Below are 24,333 nucleotides of genomic sequence, written 5' to 3' on the forward strand. Positions count from 1 at the left end.
GAATCTTTCTCTCTTCTCTCCTGTCTCTTTTTTCAGAATTACTGATTTAGGAAACATCAAAAGAAGATTGTATTTATCAACGGTCCATAAGGAACTATCCTCAACCCCTCTTCATGCAAAAATCCCGCTCTTCATGATCAAACGCAAAATTGTAAGTATTACATGAATGTTGCCAAAAATGTTAAATTCAATTCAGCAAATATTAATTATGGGTTGCTCCATGTTAGAGGCACTTTGTTAAGAACCATTGTGGTATAAAAAAATGAATAAAATTCATGGTCTTCCTTCCCCTCTCTTGAAAACATTTGAGATCTAAGTGGAAGAACATTATTATTTGAACTGATATTATCACCAAAACTAACAGTGGAGAGAGAAAGTGCTATTGGTACTATGAAAGGGAAAGAAATCCATCAGGGTGAAGAAGGGCTTCATGAGGGGGATAGCACTTAGTGTGGACTTTGAAAGATTATAGGATGTGTTTTTAAGACAGGATCTCGCTCTGTCACCCACACTGGAGCGCAGTGGTGTGATCATAGCTCCCTGTAACCTGAACTCCCGAGTTCAAACCATCCTGCTGCCTCACCATCCTGAGTAGCTAGGGCTACGGGCAGATGACACTATGCTCAGCTAATATTTTATTTTTTGTAGAGATGAGGTCTTGCTCTGTTGCCTAGGCTTGGACTATACGATTTTTAGCAAGGAGAGGTAGGAAGCTGAATATTCCAAGCAGAGGAACAGCATGTGCAAAAGCATGGAGGCTGGAAAGTGGCACATCTTTGGAGAACAGAGAATGATTAATCATTGTTGCTAAATTAAAAAACAACCTTAAGGAAACACCTGTCTTATGACACAACAGCCTGATGGAGATTTAAAGATTTTATGCTTGTTGGTATAACCTCTAAAGGGCCTAATTTGACTGGCTAGTCTTTCTCAAAGTTTAGGCATTTCAATACTATTCTCAGTACCATGTTTGTGAACTACCTGTTCTAGTATGTACTTAATACTTTCCTTTAACTTTCCTTTAACCTTCAACTTTTTTTTTTTTTTGCTAAAATTTATTTTGAAAGAAAACTTTATACCACTCTTATAAATAGAAAACCAGTATCATTTTCCAGAAATAAAATATAAAAGTAAACATACTGTAAACAAAACAGTATTTTGAAGTCCAGCTAGGTACTGTTTCTTGTTTAAGGCTCTGTGCTGGGGCCTACTCTTTATTAAAAAGAGTTTATCAAAGATGAGATGCATGTTCAGGCTTTCTCCCTGGCATAGTTAGAACTGAGAGAAAACTGATAAAGGGAAATTTCTTTTCTGTGGTCCAGAGTCATTTAATGCCATTCCCATGTACCATCTAAAATCATTTCCTAAGTGGTGTGTGTTCCACTCTTTGGGAACCGCTATGGTAGAGAAAAGGAAGCCATTAAAGCTTTTGGACTGGGGCAGAAATACACAGTCAGTTCTGTGCTTTGGGAGGATTAATCTGGCAGTGATATTTGTAATGACTTGGAGGGGGTAGAAAGTGGAGGTGAGGAGACCATTTGCAAGAATCCAGATTAGAGTTACTGAGGACTGGGGTGGGGGCAATAGAGGAATGGATGTGAAGCAACATCAGAAACTTCTGGTCAGATGAACTAAGACATATATAAACAGACCTTTTCCATATAATGCAGTACATGGTGTGAGAGCAAGAACCACCGTGAACTGTGGGGTGCAAGGGGAGTAATAAGAGAAGACCCTCTGAAAAAAGAGGTTCCAGAGCTGGGCCTTGAAGGATAAGAAAGAGTTAACCAGTTTAAGCATGAGGTATGCAGGCAAGTCTAGTTACCTAGTGTTGCTGAAGAGAGACCACAATAGTGGGAAGTAGATAAGGCTGGAGAAAGAAGAGAGAAAGCTTCTTGACAGGCCTTGTTTTTCTAGCCTGGGAGCCTGGACTTCATCCTTACAGCAGGGGCGAAGTGGTCAGATTTGCATTCTAGATAGAGCATCACTTGTAGAGGATGGGTGAGAAAGATAAAACTGAGACATTCAGGTTGAGATTTTTGAAGCTATGTGTATATATACACTGGAGTCCTGGAGAGAGAGGTTTGGCCTGGCTGTTTTGGCTTCTTTAAGCAAGGAAGTGTCATTTAAAGTCACGAGAATGGATGAAAGTGCCTGCAGAGAGGCTACAGAATAGCAACAAACAACAAATGAGCTAGGGGAGGAAATTCAAGGGCATCCCAATATAAGGGGTGGGCAAAGGGAGAAGAATCCGTGAAGGGACAGGGCAACAATGAGAAAGCTACAGGAAGGGAGAGTGGAGTATCGGGGAAACCAAGGAAGTTTCAGCAAGAGAGGACAGTCAAGACTTGAAAGTACTTGAGGAGCACTGCAACCATGAGTAACTTAAATAAGAAGTTTAGATGTGTCAGGGAGGAGGCAGAGCAGTGAGCTCAGAGCATACTGCGCTGGTGGCAGCATGGAGTGCCACCACTGGTGGCAACCATAGAGTTGCCATTTCTTTCAGTAGGCATATCCACAGGTCTTGGTGTTAGAGTAGATAAAAGAAGAGGAATCAAACGTAATTTTGGAGATTAGCATCCCTGTAACAGATAGGAGCCAGGTTGTGGAATAAATTGATGGTTTCCATTGTAGTAGATTTTTTTTTTAAATCCATTTAATATGAAATGGAAATTCGTAAATGCTTGATAATTAAATTTGAATACTCCAGCTATTGCAGTTAAATCATTTAAGACATTTAGGAAAATGTCCTATAAGTAAAATTATGTTCATCTTTTTGTATTAGGCATTGATTTCCTTATTCATGTAAGATTGTCTAGAGTTAAGCGTTAGGTGGTTTCCAAAAGTTAAAGCCTATATAGGACCAATACACTACACTTTGTGTGGTTAATAAGCCAGGTTTGTCACTGCCTTGCTTTTGTGAGAGTTTTTGTCAGTTAGCTAATTCTGAAGTCTTGAAATATTTCATGACAATCGAAACTAATCATTATATACATGGCTATAATCCACACACACAGTGTACATTCATGGGAATCTGGTACTTGAATATAAAATACTGTGTTTCTGTTACAAGTAAACTACACAGATATCTTGCTGAGATAGGAAGTGAACTTGCCTGAACTATCTTCCATATTTAATAAATGAGCCTTTCAGATGAATATGTGCTGCTTGCTGACAGCACCAGGTATCTAATGACCTAAGAAATTTAGTATTTAAACTATAAAGAAAAGAGGTATAATAGATACTGTGGGAAGGATGTTTCCTAACCCTTGTCAACTCATCTGTCTACCTTATCTTCCACCCCCGGTCAGATGGCTCAATAGAGAATACAAAAGAAAGGAGATGCAGGCAAGAAAGTTACATGTAGTTGTCAAAAAAAAATGATATGAAGAAATCAAACTAGTGACTATTTTAGGTGACTTCAACTGACGCTATGCTAACATCTAAAAAGCAAAACAGTCATAACATATCTAGAACTTTCCTGCTGAATATGGTTAAATCTAGAAAGAATTGTTCTCTTACATTTGAAGCTGTCCTGAGCACTAAGTAAACAGATAGGCTACTTGTTTTGATAGTGTTTCCGTCAGGCCCATACGCCGACCCAGTGATATCATCAAGTCCTGATAACTTGTAATATGTCCTGATTATTGTATTCTTTGCTAAATATACAACATGCAAATAATATGTAGGGGTTAAGAACATAGAATATAGATTCTGACACTTCCTAGTTTTGTGATGCTGTGCAAGTTCCTATGTTCATTTTCCTCATCTGTAAAATGCAGGTAACTTGAAGTGTATATACCATTAAGGTTGTTGTGGGGATTTATATGAGTTAATAAACATAAAGCTTTTAGAACAGTGCCTGGCATAGAGTAAGCCCTAGATAAAGATTATAGGTTTTATTTGGTCTTTAGACGCTGCTTCTTCCCCAGGAAGCCCTCTATGGTTTCCCCTCTGTGGATTAGGTATGTTGGGCTCACCATTGCCATGCACTGGCTCGTGACTTACATAACTCTTCTTCACACTGCGCTTTAGTAATCCGTTTGCTTGTCTGTTTCTCCTGTTAGACTGCAAACATGTCTTATTTGGCTTTCATCCCAAGTCCCTGTCAGTAGAAGGCACATAGTAAGTGCTCAATAAATGTTTGTTGGACAAATTGGCAAGTCTTTCTGTGCCTCCTGACATGGGAGAAAACATAATGAATTCGTCATGGCCAAATTATATAAGCTTTCTAAATGTGCCTGGTGATTCCACAAATGTCCAGAAGTATTCAAACAAATAATAAAAAATGCTCTTCTAAAGCTTGCTCTCGTTTCTCCTTAGTTACCTCCCAGTCCAAGAGGTGCTTGGCAGCAAAGAGTCTTTCCTTTCAACTGTTAATATATTCTCTTCCCAGTGAGCTCTTATGGAATTAAAGCTGAGTTGTGTTTTAGGGGAAATTTCTACAGAGAGCCGCAATATAGCAGAAAGCACCTCACCCATTCAAGAGGCTATCCGCAGGCCTCCATGGTGTTGGTGTGATACCGGCCCCAGTTCGCTATATTTTTGCCCAATCACTTTTCACTTCTTTCTGTCCTTTAGGAACGATAGATATTTTGGTGGCAAACCTCAAAACAGCATTCTGAAGGTACTTTAGCTATATATGAATCAGGAGATTTCATATAAAATTCCTGATTCCCGACCACCTTTGGAAAAAATCAGATTTGTCAACATTGAGCCTGTGTTCTTGAGCAAAAGCACTTGGCCGAGCTGAGTGGCAGTGGCACACTTTAAGAACCTGTAAGCTCTCCTGTGAAGTTGAATCCTCTCTACTCATAAGGTATGAATTCATACACTTCTTGCTTCACTCATTCAGGTTATCTGCTTGGGCCCTCTAGCTATTCATTGGCAATCCCTGATTCAGAGGATAATTGCCAAATGGTCCACTTTGCCTTGGTTCTTTAGCTAAAGATTTTAGGTAGCCAGAGGCAGCAAATAAAGTTATTATTTTTACAGCCACACCAATATGAATATTTAAATATAGACCACTTTCTGTTCCAATTACCTTTAAATGTTTAACCTTTCAAGTAAAAAATTTTATTTTTCATGTTATTTTTAACTCTGAAGATTCACTTTAACATTTAAATTATAACAATTTATACTTTCAACTTGAGTTTTCTATGGCAAGAACAATTTTAAAAATTAATATCCATCAGATTAAACAATAGAAGTACCCACTTAGTCAAGACTTACTGGAATCAATCTTATTTCATCTTTGATATAATTTCAATTAGTTGATGATAGTGTCAGATGAACATCAATGTCTTGCCACCAAAGTATGTGTTAATGTACAGTAAGTTTAATTCCATTTGAGTAGGAAGTTCAATTATGAGAAATCATTCAGAATAAATATTCATTGGAGATATAACAAAGTGTTTTTATAAATTACAATGCCAAAATCTTTTATTATAACCTTTACCGCTCAAATACCCAGTGTTTGTCATTTAAATGAATAAAATTACTCTTTAGGAGCTGTACCTTCCTAAACCACAACTCTGATGGAATATGTTATAGCTTTCATTACAAACTGGAGGTCTGGCATAATGTTTTTAAAACTTCCCCTCAAAGATCATTTTGCCCATGGAGCCAATGATTTAGAAGTTTTGAGTTTTTAATAGTATTTCATTTCTTGAGTGTCATTGAATGAGAAGGGAATGGAAGAGGCAGATATATTCAGACACAAGGTCATTTAGAGATACATACAAGATACAATTAGAGAACGTCTCTTAATGAAATCACTATAATATTTGTGGTACTTGTTTGAGAGTTTGTGTTTTCATCTCATCTGTGTGAATTTCATTTTAAAATAATCTGTTTTTCTCTCCCTACTTAACTGTCAGTCTAATAAGGATGTTGAAGAGATTAGGGAAAAGGAGAGTTGCCTCACACCACCTTCTGCTGATCCCGAGTGGTTTGAATAGTTAAGTAGGTTCAAAAGAAGTTTATTCTGGAAAACATGATTTGGCAGCTTTCAGGTCACCCTATATTCAAATCATATGAACAGACAGGATGATATTCGGATTAAAGAGTGGCCTTCTGGAGCTAGGTTACAGGAGTTCAGATTCTGTTCTGCTACTTCCTGACTGCCAGCCTTAGGGCAAGTCAGTTAATCTGTGTTTCAATTTACTCGTCTGTCGGACAGTGACAGTAATAGAACCTGCTTAATAGACCAGTCATTAAGATTAAATGAATTTAATGATTTAGAACAATATCAGCCTCATAGTAAGTGCTCAGTTAATATTAGTTGATACTGTTATTATTTTACTATTTTCTTTTGACATGAATCCATGTTTATTAATTTGTGAATATGGTATCATCATAAATCTCTGAACTTACAGTTTATTTCAATTAACAAATACTTATCAAGCTCCTGCTGTGGGCCAAGGTCTGTGCCAGATGATATGAATCCAAAGGTGAATGACACATGGTCTTTCTCCTTGAGAAGATTATAATATGGCAGAAAAGACACATGTATAAACAGTTATTGGTAATGGGCTATGGTGGACACCAAATTAGCCTTATGAATCAAGTGCACTGAAGGAAAATATCAGACTTTTCTAGCCAACTTGGGAATGGTTGCAAGTAAATGGGCTTTCTCTTAAAACAACATTTGAGACTTTTTAAAGAAAGGCAACAAAATCCAGAAATTCAAAAACATAGTAGCCACAATGCCCAGGATGCAATAAAAATAAAATTACTAGATATGCAAAATGGGAACACATGCCCCATAACCAGAAGGAAAAAAAATCAGTGAATAGAAACAGACCCAGACTTGAAAAAGATCATAGGATAAGGAGGCAATGGCTTTAAAACAACTATTATAAATATATTCAAGGATTTAAAAGAAAATATGAACATAGTGAACCAATGGGAACCTTAGTAGAGAAGTGGAAACTATAAAATTAAATCAGCATTCTAAAACTGTAAGAAATGTGATCTCTGAAATGAAAGCTCCACTGGATGGGCTTAACACCAGGTTAAACACTGGGGAATATTAGGAAAATATAAGTAAGGGAAATAGAAACCATCCAAACTAAAGTACAAAAAAGGAATAAAAAAAGCCTGAAAAAATAAAATGGGCAGAGTCTGAGTGAACTGTGAAACAATATCAGTCATTCTAATATATGTATAATTGGAGTACAGAAAGCAAGCAGAAAGAGATTGGGAGAAGAACGTTTATAGAAGTAATAGTTGAATTCTTTTGAAATGTAAAGTATATACAGGTCCAATAAGCTCAACAAACCATAAGCCAAGGAACAGACATATACACACATGTAAAAACCACACCATGATATATCATAACCAAGTTGCTGAAGTCAGTGATAAAGGGACAATTTTAAAAGCAGCCAGAGGATAAAAAAATATATACCAGAGAATAGTAATAAGAATACCACCAACTTCTTATCAGAAACAATACAAATAAGAAGACAATGGAATGGTGTGATGGTGGGAGATAGAGATTTGTCAATCTAGAATTCTTTATCCAGTGAAAACATTGTTCAAAACTTGAGACAAAATAAACCCATTTTCAGACTTAAAAGCTGAGAGAATTCATTGCCAGAAAACTATACTACAAGGATTTAGTAACCAAAACAGCATGGTACTGATATAAAGGCAGAGACTTAGAACAGTGGAACAGAATAGAGAACCCAGAAATAAAACCACATAGCTATGATTTTCAACAACAAAAACATACTGGGGAAAGCACACTGTATTCGATAAATGGTACTGGGAAAATTGGATGCAGAAGAATGAAACAGGATCCTTATATCTTGCCATACACTAAAATTAATTCAAGATGGATTAAAGACTTAAATGTAAAACCTGAAACCATAAGAATTCTAGAAAAAAAATGTAGGAAAAACTCTTCTGTACATTGGCCTAGTCAAAAAATTTATGACTAAATTTGCCCCAAGGCAAATACAGGAACAACAGAATTTTTTAAAAAATGGGACTTAATTAAATTAAAAAGTTTCTGCACAGCAAAGGAAATAATCAACAGTGTAAATATACAACCTATAGAATGAGAGAAAATATTCTCAAGCTATACATCTGACAAAGGACTAATAACCAGAATCTACAAAGAACTCAAACAAATTTTTTTAAAAACTAATCCCATCAAAAAGTGGGCAAAAAATATGAACAAAGTTTTTAAAAAAGAAAGTAGACAAATGGCCAATAAATGTGAAGAAGTGCTGAACATCCCTAATCTTCAGGGAAATGAAAATTAAAACCACAATGAGATACCACCTCACCCCTGTCAGAATAGCCATTATTAAAAAATTAAAAAAATAGTAGATGTTGGCATGAATCAGTGAAAAGGGAATGCTTATACACTACTGGTGGGACTGAAAATTAGTACAACCTCTATGAAAAACAGTATGGAGATTCCTCAAAGAACTAAATGTAGATATATCATTCAATCTAGCAGTCTCACTACTGGGTATCTCTCCAAAAGAAAAGAAATCATTATATCAAAAAGACATCTGCTCCCAAGTGTTTATTGTGCATAATTCACAATTGCAAAGGTATAGAATCAACTTAAATGCCCATCACCTGATGAGTGGATAAAGAAAATGTAGTATGGAACTAGAGACCATTATCCTTAGTGAAGTATCTCAGGAATGGAAAAACACCACATGTCTTGCTAATAAGTGAGAGCTAACCGATTGGTATACACAGTCATAAAGTGATGTAAATGACAGTGGTAACTAAGAAGGGGTGAGGCATAAAAACCTACCTATCAGGTACAGTGTACACTATCCTGGTGATGGGCATGCTAAAAACCCTGACTTTAGCATTATACAATTCATCCATGTAAAAAAAAAAAAACACTTGTACCCCTTAATGTTTTGAAATAAAGAAAAAGAAAGGCAAACCCTCTCCCAGTGCCACCCAGCCCCTTGGCGCTAAAATAGAGGGCTATAGAATCACAAATGAACTCCATAAGTAAATTTCAAGTCCAGAGTTGAAGAGGGAAGCAAAAGCTCAGAGAAAAGCTGGGTTTCAGTTAAGGACCCTTAGAAAAGTATGGAGAATGTAAGTACTTTTCACAAGTAGGAATTTCAGAGGGCATAATGAAAGTGTAACTTGATGATTAGCAGGAGAACAATGGAACTGCTCTCTCAGCAAGAGACAGCTTGCTTGATATGCATAGAATTGAGAGGTAGTCATGGATTGCTGAACAGTTATAGTGATGATACTTCTACAAGGAACTTGCCTTTCCTTGGTCCAGCCAAGAGCTAGCTCTGGTAGCCCCACTGCTCTTCTTCTCTTTCTCTCTCTCCATGGAAGGATTTGTCCTGATTTTCTTTCCCTAGGGGAATTGTTTTACATAAAATAGTAGTAGGTAATTGCTTCTTCTAACCAAGCGAATATACAATTACAACTGCAGTCTCTGCTTATACCACTTACTAAACACAGTATGATGATAGAGATTAATAAGGTCATTGTAAACTGATTTCCTATTGAGAAATTAAAACTAAAGTGAAAAATTATTGTTAAAGGCACAAGCATATACACTTTAAAACTCTGGTTTTTGTATTTAATTGTAGGAACATGAAAAAAGAATGAGGTTTTAAAATTCTAGGAAAAGATGTACTTTAGGATTGCTGGGTTATGAAATTGTGGTTTCTTGTTTGTCATTTCCTTTTGAAAGGACAATGCTGGCCAGAGCCGTGCATTGTTAGTAACTCAAGCTCCTTCTACACTGGCAAAATTAAACTAATTTTCTTGATATCTTTGTTATAGTAAGGACAGAGAATAGGGGGCATAGGGAATCAAAAATACTGTTTAAGAATGTGTTATTACATACACTTGAATGTGTGTGTGTGAGCATATGCAGTCCTTCAACAGTATAATAAAGTCATATTCCAAGACAAAAGTCAGTAAAAACTAAAAATTCATGCTTGGAGTCATTCTGTAACCCTTCCCCAGTCAACTCCTTTATGCAAAATCCCATACTGGAAATAAAAAACATAAGCTCACTTATTCTGAGCAACAAACTAAACAGAACTATTTTTTCTCTCATATTCCTGTCTTTCTGATACATACATCTTAAGGACCCATAATTATGAATATTTTATATCAGGAGTTGTTCCCTGCTGGACTAGAGTTACACATAGGAATAAAGTGACTAGAGATAAGAAAAATGTCAAGAAATGGATTTTCAAGAGTGGACATCAGCAAAAATAATGAAAATAATATTTTATAAAGTTCAACTGTAATTCACATAATCCACCTGTTGGTAGTAGAGACTTTATACTCTTTTCCAAAACTTCAGAAAATATGTCACAGCATTTATATGAATAATGAGTTATTTGTTGAAGCTTATAAAAATTGGAAGCTTTATAAGTATCAGCTAAACCAAAAAATAATTTCTATTTCTTCTACCAAGGGGAATTTATGAAAGTTTTTCCCATCTTTTTCAGAAACCATGCTTCTCTGTACTCCCAAGAAATGGATTCATTAAGTAAAGTTATCAGTTCTCAGATACTTAATTGTTGAATGATTATAAAATGAAAGAGTGAACATTTTGTATATGGGCATGTATTTATATACATGTCTTCATGTATTCATTCCCACATGCATATACGTACCCTTATTTGTTGAGTATTTTCCATGAAGCATGAGTCCAGGCAGAGAGAATAAAAGCTGCATGATTGTGGTAGATATGAAATGTGTAGTTGGTAAGGACGTGCTTTCCTGGGCCTCGGAGTTTTTGAAGGAGATTGGCACTGATTCCCAAGCAGAGCTGGCAGTGTAGACAGCTAGAGAGGTCATCTAAGCAGGTTATAAAGGGCCTTGAGAAAAAGTGACCAGCATGTTCTCATGCCTCCCTGGGTTGGAGAACTTATTTGTTGTTCAAAACCAAACTCAAGAGTCACTTCCAGGACTTTCCTAGATGTGGGAAGACTCAGAGTCAAAGAAAATAAACAGATAATTTAAAAAGCAGTTATTAACTGTAAAAATATTTTAAAAGTTGTATAAGGAAAGAAAGGGTAATCATAGAACACCACTTGGCCCAACCATATATAATATTTACATAGTCACAATAAAGAAAACACTGAATATGGATTTTAAGGGAAAAAGAGAGTAAATGAAAGATAATTATCCGGGGAGGGTGAAGTGGGGGAAATAGGGTTATGTACACTAGCTGAAAGTCTTATCTACCATGATAGAAAGTCAGTAGATAGGGTCTAAAATTGATGAATCAAGAGATATCACTTAAAAAATACAGAGAAGAAATGAGTTGGCAGTATGATCAGATGACAGGAGGAATGACAAATTAACTGTATTTTGTATGAAACTTTTGGCACTGTTAGGCTTATATTTGCATATAATACCATGATAATATTTTTAAAATGTTTTTTCAAAGAAGGCTTTCCTAAACCTGCCCACACCCCTCCATGAGCTCCCTGTGTAGTAGCTGCATTAAGTGGATGCAGCATGCCTGCCTCCCTTCCCTGACTGGAAGGACTAGCTTAGCTAGCTTATTCCTCTCTGTATCCTTGGAGCCAGGCCCAGTGTCTTAACACCTGCCAGTGCTTACTTATCATGTGTGGGAAGAACCGGTGAATGGGCTTACTGAGGAATGAACCAGCTGAATGGTTGGGATTGGGTTGTGGTGTTAAGTCTTTTAAGAATAGGAACCATAAAATGGTGCTTCACCCTATGTGGCATGTGTACTGGATTTGGCCCTTATAATTCCACTTCCTGAGTCAGCCCTTCTCGCTGTCCCTCCTCCTCTTGTGCTTAGATGACTGACAGTGACCAGACTAGACTCTCTGTGCCTTGGTGCTCTCTATTCTGCCTCAGCCTTGCACCCCACCCCAGCAGTACTCGCTTCCACCCCAAGTGATTCGTGCATCAGGGTTAGTCCAAACTTCCCAGTACTCTGCTTTTGTACATTCTTCTTTCAGAAACACAGGGATGCTTTACCCTCCTGAATCCTGTTCGTCCAGCTGCCCTAGACCCTGGCCTCACTGGCCATCCCACACTACTTCCTACTCCCCACCACCGCTCACCGTTCTGTCGCCAGTCCCATCTCATCATTATCTGACCCTCAGTCCTACTGCTACCTTTGCTGATGCCAGCCTCACAGAAGACTAGAGTAATCTCCATGGCCTGGAAATATAATTTTATTGTTGAGATATCTACACAGAAAATAATCTTCCATGTATTTAATCAATTAATCTTCCATGTATTAAATCAATAATTTAATCAATGATTGATTAAATTTAATCAATCAATAATCAATCATGATATATCTTTTGCTGTTCTACTATGGAAACAACCTCAGGTTTACCTCCATGTTAAAATCAACATTTCTAGATAAAAAAGGTTTGCCTTTAGAAAAAAATTACATAATGGACCTTATGTAAACTTTGCTTCTATACAAATAATGGAAGAGCCTGATATTTTAAAAGAAGCACATATAATTTTAATTCTATTTTCTTTAATTTCAAAAAAAATTTTTTTTGCTTTTGTCCTGGAGTCTTAAATATGTTTTAGTTTCTTGCCAAATGATTATTTTTCCCTTTCTTTAACTCAGACCATTTAGAGAATTCATTTGATGAAGTATTGAGGGGGTCTAATTGTTTAATGGGCAGAAATTAGTCCTTGTAAGAGTGCTTTAAAAACTGGCAAATACCAGACATAATTACAAATTCTTTAGAAGAATCTATTTCTATACAATAGGTTAATTGGTTATACGTAGACAGTGCTGGCCACAATTCAAAGCCAGCTTCTGATTTCATCCATGACTTTAAAAAAAAAAAATATAAGTGGCTAATTGTGATCAAATTAGTCCCCTTGAAGGAACAATTGGCTACTTATCCCTGATTTTCAAGATTTAAGTGGTCTAACACACCTGCAATTTACCTTCCTTCAGACACAGTGACTACAGTTACAGAGTTATTTACCAAAATTGTCATAGCCTTGTCTCATGATGGGAACTCTGTAATCAGATGACCAGTATATAATTTAGATTATGGTGATTTCTTTAGAAGAATCAAGTTAATTTTTAAGAAAATTTAAGCCAAAACAAATAGATTTGCCTAGAGGGAAAAATTAGTTTGGGGCCATTGATCTGGATAAGTGCCTCAACTCTCTAGACTTCCAACACAGAGATGGTTTATACAGTTATGTGATTTTGGACGGTACTTATTCTTCTTTGCATCTTTCTATTTTAGTGGTGCAATCTATGCATTGACTTGGTAGCATTCACCAGTGAAATATTCAAGGGGGCAGTTTTCCAGTCATTGGATGGAATTGTTGTCTCGGCTAACTGTAAGCTACGGAAGATCTTCACCTTAAAATCAAAGCCTCAAGACACTGCTGATAAAGATGGTATGTACAAGTTGCTATCGAGATTTTTGAATTCTCTGATGTGTTTTTTTAAATTAGCCATGCTTTGGGGATAGCTTGGGTGTGTGGTAGCAGTTTGATTTTATGTCTGCTAAAATAAATTTGTCCACAGTCATGTTCTGGATCAAATGTTTATATTTACTGTAGCTGAATATCACAAAATGCATTAAGTTTTCTTTTTGGGGTTGTTTTTGTTTATGGTAATACTATTTGCAAACAACAGAATCCTTTTTAAGTGATTGAAAAAGAAAAGGAATTTACTTTAGGAAATGAGCCGGTTCATAGTATCTCGAGGATATCTGGAGAATCAGGCTTAGAGCCTACGGTCAAGAAGAAACCCAGGCCCTACCGGAAGACTCCTCCAGGAACGATCCTCCCACAGCTGCCGCCGCTGCACAGACTCCACAAGCCACTCGAGAAGGCTCGGCACTGGGTTTCAGAGTTTCTATTTCAGCAGCCCTTGAAAGCAGGACGTTTTCGTCCCCCTCACCTGAAGTATATTTATTCTTCTTTGTGTTTCTCTCTACCGAGGAGAGTTCAATGTGCCTGTTTCTGATTTGTGGAACTTGGGTTATATGTTGCAGGGGAGGCTGGCAAAGCAAATGTCTGCTTCCTGACTAGGGAGGCAGGTCTCGTTGTGTAGGAAAGTCACCAAATTAGGATGGGCGTGCGAAAGATGTTGGGCATTCAATAAGCTCTACAGTTGCCTGCTATACTGTGTTATTACTCTGTACATTTCATGAAGTCATATGGGAGAAATCATATTAATTTTCTAGTGATCATGTTAAAATGAGAAACAGTTGTGTTCTTCCTCATATAATTTCTAGAGGGATTAGAAATATATACATTTATTATTCATAATTTGATTTATAAACATACTCTGCGGGTAACTTAGCCATCTAGGATTCATAAGGCAGCACACCATACTGCTAAGATGGTTTTAAATAACCAAAAGTATTGAAAGAACACCAACGCTTCCTTTTGATTTTTGTCTGGGATTATTTTTTAAAATATCAATTCTTCTAGAAGCCCAGGAAGCAGGGCTGCACATACGATATCAAAGGTGATTTGTTAGAAATTTGTATCTAGACTTTAGATTTGTATTTATAGTAGAGACAGGGTCTCGCTCTTGCTGAGGCTGGTTTCGAACTCCTGACCTCAAGCAATCTGCCCGCCTTGGCCTCCCAGAGTGCTGGGAGCCACCACGCCTGGCCAAAGCCACCGCGCCCGGCCAAAGATTTCATTTTAAACATGGCACCCAGCTAATAAAAAGCCTCAAAATTTCTAGAAATATCTGTGCACTGTACATCAAATCATAGGAGGTAAATCGCAAATTAATATTTTAAAATAAATGTAAAGAGAATAGTAGATCAAACATGGCAAATTGAATGCATATTTTAATCTTCGATTCTTCCTCAAGCCTCACCACAATTATATGTGTAAAAAAGGTGTCAACCCACCAGGATAAAGAGTACAGGTGAGGAGACATCAAACAGGCAAAAGATGTTTGTAAATTTTGTAAGATTAAGAAATGACTTAGAAGAGCAAAGAAAGCTGAAACCTTTGGGCTTACAGAGAAGTTGCCAGTGAATTTCAGAGGCTCAAGAATTGGCAGCATGGCCGGGCGCGGTGGCTGACGCCTGTAATCCTAGCTCTCTGGGAGGCCGAGGCGGGCGGATTGCTCAAGGTCAGGAGTTCAAAACCAGCCTGAGCAAGAGCGAGACCCCGTCTCTACTATAAATAGAAAGAAATTAATTGGCCAACTGACATATATATATAAAATTAGCCAGGCATGGTGGCGCATGCCTGTAGTCCCAGCTACTCGGGAGGCTGAGGCAGAAGGATCGCTCGAGCCCAGGAGTTTGAGGTTGCTGTGAGCTAGGCTGATGCCACGGCACTCACTCTAGCCTGGACAACAAAGTGAGACTCTGTCTCAAAAAAAAAAAAAAGAATTGGCAGCACTAGGTACTACCAAGGGCTGGGTAAGGACAAGGGCTAAAAGCAGAGAGATTGGCTAAAATTCTGTGTCACTTGCTGTAGGAAGACTTCAGCTTCTTGCGGTAACTCCATATAAGCAAGCCCCAGTAGATTTGGTCTCTGGAGAAACTGAACCAGAGAGTTTCCAAACACAAGTACATCCATCAGGTATATGATAGACAGATACCAAAACTATCCAAAAAAAAAAAAAAGTAAATAGATATGGTAAGGAATGTATATTTTTTTCTCAGAGTTAAGATACTGAATGGCCAGGCGCGGTGGCTCACGCCTGTAATCCTAGCACTCTGGGAGGCCGAGGCGGGCGGATTGCTCGAGGTCAGGAGTTCGAAACCAGCCTCAGCAAGAGCGAGACCCTGTCTCTACTATAAATACAAAGAAATTAATTGGCCAACTAATATATATAGAAAAAATTAACCGGGCATGGTGGTGCATGCCTGTAGTCCAGCTACTAGGGAGGCTGAGGCAGAAGGATTGCTTGAACCACAGGAGTTTGAGGTTGCTGTGAGCTAGGCTGATGCCAAGGCACTCACTCTAGCCTAGGCAACAAAGCGAGACTCTGTCTCAAAAAAAAAAAAGGATACTGCATCTATGAAATACAAATAATTTATTCTTGCTTTACTTCAAAAAACACTTTATTGGTGTATTATGTGTTATTATAAACTTTGTACATACATATAGAAACATGCACAGATCTTAAGTGTGCAGCTTGAAGTATTACCACTAAGTGAAGCCATTTCTGTAACCACTACCTAGATCAAGCATTACAAGCATCCTAGAAGACATCATGCTTATGTCTCCTAATCATGACCACCTCCCTTCTCCTTAAAAGTAACCTTTATCCTACCTTCTAACAGATTAATTTTACCTATTTTTATCTTTATATAAGTTGAACAAGTACTGCTTGTTTTTCCATTCTTGGGATACTTCACTTAGTAGAATCGGTCCCAGCTCTATTCAGGATAATACAAGAGGTTCTATATCACCATTGTTTTTTGTGACTGAGTAGAACTCAGTGGTATAGATATGCCACATTTTATTAATCCACTCATGTATTGATTGACCTTGAACTTCTACCTTCAAAAGTCTGAGGATTCCACATAAAAGGAGGATACTAAAAAAAAAAAGTCTAAGGAAAAATTATTTTCAATCTAAAATTTTGGACTCATCCAATCTCACAATCAAATGAATACAGAATGAAGATACAAGATCTCAAAAATGTATTTATTTACATCCTTTCTCAGAACTGGAAGATATTCTTCACAAAAATGAAAGAGTAGATCAAGAAAAAGGAGTACAGAGAATCCAAGAAATAAAGGATTTCATCCAGGAGAAAAGCAGAGAGAAAATCTGCTCCAAAAAAGTAAAGTTTTTAAGAAAAAAAAAGTGAATTTCCAGAATGAAGGTCAAAGGAATTCAAAGGATGAAGTTAGGGCAGTTCATCTAGACAGTAGTCAGTCCAGAGTTCTGCATAAAAATGGCGGCTTTCAGGGGGAAAGTCTCCAGGAAAAAAATGTGTCAGATAGAGTATGATGTGTTTGAACATAAAGAATAAAATTGATTGTGATTTTACAGTGGTAATGGGGAGTTCGGAAGAATTAATGTTCAGAATGTAGAAAACTGATGACAAAAAGCAGTGACCAACTTCAAGAAAACAAAAAGTTGTACAAGAAAAAATGTAATCATATGAGCACAACTTTTTTTTAATAGACTTTGTTTTTTGAGCAGTTTTAGATTCGCAGCAAAATTAAGTGGACAGTACGTAGAGTTTTCATATGCCCCTTGTCACCACACATGCATAAGCCTTCTCCTCTGTGAACATCCACACCAGAGTGGCACATTTGTTACAGTTGAGGAACCTGCACTGAGATGTCACTATCACCCCAAGTACATAGTTTACATTAGAGTTTATTCTTGGTACTGTACATTCTTTGGGTTTTGACAAATGTATAATAACATGTATCTACCACTATAGCATCATTTCAGAATAGTTTCACTGCCCTAAAAGTCCTCTGTGCTCCAACTATTATATTTATTCCTCTCTTCCCCCAACCCATGGCAACAACTGATCTTTTTACTGTCTCCAAAGTTTTGCCTTTTAAGAATGTCATATAGTCAGTGTTAAATGGTATGTAGCCTTTTCAGATTGTCCTCTGTCACTTAGTAATGTGCATTTAAAGTTTATTAGTATCTTTTCATAGCATCATATCTCAGTACTTTTTAGCACTGAATAATATTTCATTGTAGGCATGTACCACAGTTTATTTATCCATTCAACTATTGAAGGACATCTTGGTTGCTTCCAGGCTTTCACAGTGTGAATAAACCTGCTATAAACATTCTTATATAAGCTTTTTATGGGAACATAAGTTTTCAACTCATTTTGGCATGCCAAGGAACACTATTACTGAATCATATGGTAATAATGTGTTTAGTTTTGTAAGAAACTGCTAAACTGTCTTCCAAAGTGGCTGCACCATGTTGTATTTCTACCAGCAATGAATGAGAGTTCCTATTACTCCACATCCTTGCCAGTATTTGGTATTTTCAGTGTTTCAGATTTTCACCATTATAATAGGTGCATAGTGCACAGCTTTTTAATATAAGATTATTAATGTAAAATACTGAATAATTTATCTAAAAATTATGAAAAATCATATTAGGAGGATGAGGAGAGGGAATGAGATGGGGTGGTGGTTTAAGAGTACTGAATCCTCTTTTTTCAAAATAGGAAGTCAGGTTTTATCTAAAACTGGTAGTAGAAGTATACACTAGAAGATTTAGAAGACACAGCTGAAAGTTATTGAAAGACACAGCTGACAGTAGTGGCCTCTGCACTGTGGGACTTGGGGGTGTGTGAGGGGAAGGGCAGCAGCAGGGGGTCTTCTTCATAAAATCTTTGCCTAAGCCAATGTCTATAAGAGTTTTTCCAACATTTTCTTCTAGAATTCTTATAGTTTCATTCCTTAAGTTTACGTCTGTTATCCACCATGAATTGATTTTTGTAAGAGGTGAAAAGTGTGGATCATATTTCAGTGTTCTACCTGTGACTATCCAGTTTTCATAGCCCTATTTATTGAATAAGGATTATTTTCTCCCATGTATGTTTTTGTCTGCTTTGTCAAAAATTAGATGGCTATATGAGGATGATTTTATACCTGGGTTCTCAGTTCTGTTCCATTTGTCTATTTCTCTGTTCTTGTGCTAATACAATGCTATTTTAGTCACTATAGCCTTGTAGTGTAGCTTGAAGTCTAGTAAATTGATGCCTCCCAATTTGGTCTTTTTGCTTAAGATTGCTTTTGCTATATGGGTTCTTCTCTGGTTCCATACAAAACGTAGAATTATTTTTTCCAGATCTGCAAAAAAAATGATGTTGGTATTTTAATAGGGATTGCGTTGAATCTGTAGGTCACTTTTGGTAGTGTAGACATTTTAACAATGTTGATTCTGCCAACCCACAAACATGGTATGGTTTTCCACCTGTTTACATCCTCTGCTATTTCCTTCCTCAGTGTTTTAAAGTTCTCCCTGTAGAGGTCTTTTACCTCCTTAGTTAAATATATTCGTAGATATTTTATTTTCTTTTTGCTATTGTGAAGGGTATTGAGTCTTTGGTTTGGTTCTCAGTTTGACTGTTGTTGGCATATAGGAATACTACTGATTTCTATACATTGATTTTGTAACCTGAGACTTTGCTGAATTTGGAGGCAAGATGGCAGACGAGAAAATCCTCCAGCCAGAGTGTCTCTGCAAGAAAGAAAAATTTTAGATGAAAGTTTAAAAAACAAACAGGCAGGCCAGTCACAGTGGCTCACATCTATAATCCTAGCCCTCTGGAAAGCTGAGGTGGGCGGATCACTCGAGGTCAGGAGTTCGAAACCAGCCTGAGCAAGAGCAAGATCCTATCTCTACTAAAAATAGAAAGAAATTAATTGGTCAACTAAAAATATATACAAAAATTAGCCAGGCATGGTGACACATGCCTGTAGTCCCAGCTACTCGGGAGGCTGAGGCAGAAGGATCGCTTGAGCCCAGGAGTTTGAGGTTGCTGTGAACTAGGCTGATGCCACGGCACCCTAGCCCGGGCAACAGAGTGAGACTCTGTCTGAAAAAAAAAAAAAAAAGAAAAGAAACAGGCAGACAAACATAGATCAGATGAGGGTCAGAAGGAAGGGAGCCTGAATCTATAGGAGACTGCAGGAAGAATTTGCGGAGCAGAACTGCAAGGAGAAAGGCATCAGCAGGGTCTAAGCCCTGAGAGGCTTGGAGACCAGTGATAAGGGTAGATGAAGCTGTTAAATTTCCCCTCCCTTGCGTCTCAAACTGCTCTGGGCTCCTGAGCTGCTGGAGAGGCCTGCCAACACCAGCCCAGAGACTCCTGCCACCCATGAGTGGTGAGCCTCTTGTGGACAGGGCACCGGGCCCCCAGCTCCCTCAAAATGTCATTTTCTTATAAGTTTTGTAATACCATTGAAATTTTTGAATAATACACATGTATTATTTTGTTTAAAATTAATTTTTTAAAAGTGAATGAATAACCCATAAGGAAATCTAAGAAAACAAGCCTTGATGTGATTTCTTTGAGGTTTTTGGAAGGCTTAAAAAGAAGTCTTATGAATGTAGCATCCCAGATTACCTAAAATGTTCTGGATAGATTTGAGGAAGCATGCTGTGTTTCAGGGTGCTGCCATATTCCTCGTAGCTTAGTGGCCAGTATTTAACCTTGTATAAGTACTCACCCTGTCTTTATGCATCAGTTTCCTCATCAGTAAAATAAGGATAATAATTGTTCTTTGGTTAGGTAAAATATTATTATTATATTCCCAGTGAAAGCATACTGTGTATAAGCCAAGTAAATCTTGGAGAAGTTATTGATAAATTGGTATTATAGGGCCTAAAGACACGGGTTATTGTTCTCATAATCCATTGCTGTGATCCTGTACCAACGTTGTGGGTTTGTGTGAGTCCTGAACATCTCTGAGCTTTGCTTTCTCGTTAATTACTATGCGGTAGTTGTGAGGATGCAATTAAATACAAAAGTATATGTTAAAAAGACATAAACTATAATGCAGTGTACAGATGTTAAACACTTATCTGTCTTCTATACATCAGGCACTGGGATGACATAGCCCCTGCTTCAAGGAGCTTAGGGTCTGGCAGGAAAACTTACATGCAACAGTAGATTACCCTGCGGTAACTTTCCTAATGGGCTTAATTAGCAGTAAAAGGAGAGTCTGGAGCACTGCCCCTTCCTTGGTCGGGCCGTTTGGTGAGGTACTTGGATTTCACAGACAGGTCCAGTTAACACAAATTGAGGGTTACCATAGATTGCCAACATTGGAATTTGCCAAGTCAGGGTATTAAAACAAACAAACAAGAGAAATTAAAATTATTTTGATTGCCAAGATTTGGTCACTGGCTATGTTTAAGATGATGTATTAAAATAAATAACAGTTTTATAAACAGTGGAAACAGGATGAAGAAAAAAAGCATTTCAGGGAGAGGAGAGGTCCTTTTTCTTACTGAAAGAGGAGTCACTTTCTTTTGCAAAGACAGATTAGTTACAGTGTTGATACCTTTACCACAGGAAACTCTTTTACTCATTTCTTAAATTCTATATTGGAATTTGATTGAAAAGTACTGTGTCAAATGCTTGCTTGAGCTCAGTACTTTACTGTTCTTGGCCTATTTAAATTGCTGCCATTTGACTGTAGAACTCCTTAAACTCTCCCAAGCTGTGAGACTTTGCTTGATCCCTTTGCTTTGGTATTCTCTCTTTACACAGTGGGGTGTAATAGAGTGAGTTGCGGACCTGGAAACAAGCGCTGGCCAGTCTCTGCTGGCCCAGAGGGGCGGCCTGTGGACAAGTAGTAAAGCACGTGGATTCAATTTTGTTTATTACTTCATGGTTCTTAAGGGGACACGGACTGGAGTCTGTAGGCATTTGCATGACTGAATTGTTGATTAACTCTTATCATTCTGTGTTTAAAATTAAAAACCAGAACATCTATGTAGACAGATAAGAGAAAGACAGAGGAGAGAAATAAGAAGAGAGATCAAGTGATAATTATTAAGTATAAATTATTATTTATACTTATTCTGTGCCAATGATGATTTTGTAGGTCTTCTAACTCCCCAACTCTGTTCTTTCTCAAATATCAGTACTGGGGAGTATGTGTTCTGTGTTCAGAAATACAAGAAAATAAGAATTAGAGGGATGATTTCAGACTGAGAGCCCCTGGAAGGCATAGGCCACGTGTCTCCACAGTTTTATTTATCTCTAGCACATGACCTGGCACTGGTAACTTATCATGAATGTTTGCTGAAGTAATGAATTAAGAGTTGGCTATTTATTCGATTATTCATCCATTCATTCTCTAATCAATAAACCTTTATTGAGTATCAAGCAATGTGAAGAAAATTCTTCCTTCAGAGGCTACAGAAGAATCCAGAAACACTGACATCTAGCATTAATAGATTCACTGAGCAGGGAAGGGCCTTAGAGGTCCTGCAGTCTAGTTGTCTGAGTCACACAAATACTAATAAGAAAAACAAGGCCATGGAAATGAGACGTCCCGTGCTGATGTCACTCACACAAGGTGGAATTCGAGACAAGCCTCCGGCTATTTTTTCCTCAGTAGTACACATATTCACCTTCCCTATAACCAGAATGGTTTGGTATTTTTAATATTTATTAGTAGTAGTAATAATATTTAATACTCTTATGCTGGGTGTTTCCTCACTTCTGTCCTCATGTCCAGATCAGGCTAGTGCACATCATACCCAGATCTCATCAACTTAGGGCTACATTTCTACTCCTTCCTGCAGTGGAGTTGAACTCAAAATGCTCTTGCCTAGCAGATCACCCTAGAGCAAGAAAGAGGGTAAGGTCTTAGCACCATAAAGGTACCCTGCAGCCAAGAGTAGATCTCACAAAACTGGGTCATGAATATCTGCATATCAAGACTCATAATTATTCTGATTAGAATGTCTATTATATTTTATAAACATTTATAAAATATTATTTATAATAGAATCTTATGTCTCATTTAAGGAAAACAATCCAATTACAATATTAATAGCATCCAAAACAATTAAATGCCTACAAATAAATCCCAACCAAGAGTGTGAAAGAGATGTACACTGAAAACTACAAAACATTCCTGAAAGAAATTAAAGAGGAAATAAGTAAATGGAAAGACATCCCATGTGCATAGATTGGAAGACTTAATATTGTTAAAATGTCAGTATTACCCAAAGTGATAGATTTGGGTAATACTGACTACAGATTCAGATTCTACAGATTCAGTGCAGTCTCTCTCAGAATTCCAATGGCCTTTATTTGCAGAAATGGAAAAACTGATCCTTTCATTCACATGGAATCTGCAAATAACTGAAAGAATCTTGAATGAAAATCAAAGGATTGATTTTCACGCTTCCCAATTTCAAAACTTACTGCAAAGCTACAATAATGAAACAGTTTGCTACTGAAATAAGGATTGATGTATAGACAAACAGAATAGAATTGAGTCCAGAAATAAACCATACGTTTAATTTCCACAAGGGCTGTAAGATCATTTAATGGAGAAAGAACAGTCTATTCAACAAATAGTTCTGGAACAACTGGATATCCACATGCAAAAATATTAGATTGGACCCTCACCTCACACCATATACAAAAATTAACTCAAAGCGTCTTACTGACCTAAATATAAGAGCTAAAACCATAAAACTCTTAGGAAAAAAAGCAGTAAATCACCATAACCTTGCTTTTGGCAATGTTCTGAGATATGACACCAAAAGCACAGCAACAGAATTTTTAAAAATAAAGTTGGAATTCCTCAAAATTAAAAGCATTTATGCATCAAAGAACATTGCCAAGAAAATGAAGAGACAACCTACAGAATGGAAGAAAATATTTGCAAATCATATATCTTATAGGATATATATTCTGGTTCTATTTTTTTGTTTTGTTTTTATTTTTGTTTTGTCACTTTATTCCTTACTTCATGATAACCTCATTTATCTGACTCTTGAGAGGTCCTGAGCCTAATTCTGGCACTTGGTGCTAGTCGAAAGCCAGATCTCATTGAGTTTCCCTATCCAAGCCCAGAAATCAGTGGTAAAAAAATAAAAGGAGAATCTCTGAGGCGTGTAATAAAACTCTGGGAGTGCAGGTCGGGGTGGGATGGAGCAGGGGCAGATGACCTGCCACCGAGGCTGAGGAGGAAGGGTCATCTGGCACACTGAGTTCACCCTCTCAGCTACGCTGGCCCCAAGGTGGGGTCTTCACTGGCACGACCCTGGCTCCCAAGCTTCAGATATATATAGAATATTCTGATATATTCCGACAGTGCCCAGAATATACACTCAGCCCCCCATACCTGCAGGCCTCCCACATCCATGGACCCAATCAACTGCAGATCGAAAAAAAATTTTAAATTATAGTACAACAATAAAAAATTATACAAATAGACAATTTAGTATAACAACTATTTACATAGCATTTACAATGTAGAAGGTGTTATAAGAAATCTAGAGGTGATTTAAAGTATACAGGATGATGTGCATAGGTTTTGTGTAAAGACTACACTATTTTATATAAGGGACTTGAGTATCCGTGGATTTTGGTATCTGCAGGGAGTCCTGGAACCAATCCCCTGTGGGACAGCTTTATAAAGAATTCTTACAGCTCACCAACAAAAAACAAACAACCCAATTAAAAAAATAATCAAAAGACTTAAATAGACATTTCTCCAAAGAAGATATACAAATAGCAGACAAACACATGAAAAGATGTTCCATATCATTAGTCATTAGGGAAATGCAAATTAAAACCACAATGAGGTGCCACTTCATACCCACTAGGATGGCTATAATTTTTTTTTTAATGGAAATAACGAGTATTGCAAGGATGTAGAGAAATTG

At 37.3% G+C, this 24,333-nt stretch overlaps 1 protein-coding gene across 5 annotated transcripts in view; it reads left to right on the top strand.

Annotated features, from left to right (window-relative positions):
- The window catches only part of CFAP20DC (CFAP20 domain containing), a 234,063-nt gene that overhangs the window by 84,935 nt on the left and 124,795 nt on the right, over window positions 1–24,333 (top strand). For all 5 annotated transcript variants that reach the window (XM_075998823.1, XM_012790291.3, XM_012790286.3 and 2 more), the window contains 2 exons: window positions 37–151; window positions 13,233–13,389. In XM_075998823.1, the coding sequence (XP_075854938.1) occupies window positions 37–151; window positions 13,233–13,389 (272 nt within the window). The remainder of the gene's footprint in view (window positions 1–36; window positions 152–13,232; window positions 13,390–24,333) is intronic.

Source organism: Microcebus murinus, chromosome 30, assembly GCF_040939455.1.
Source record: "Microcebus murinus isolate Inina chromosome 30, M.murinus_Inina_mat1.0, whole genome shotgun sequence".
Taxonomy (NCBI): domain Eukaryota; kingdom Metazoa; phylum Chordata; class Mammalia; order Primates; family Cheirogaleidae; genus Microcebus; species Microcebus murinus.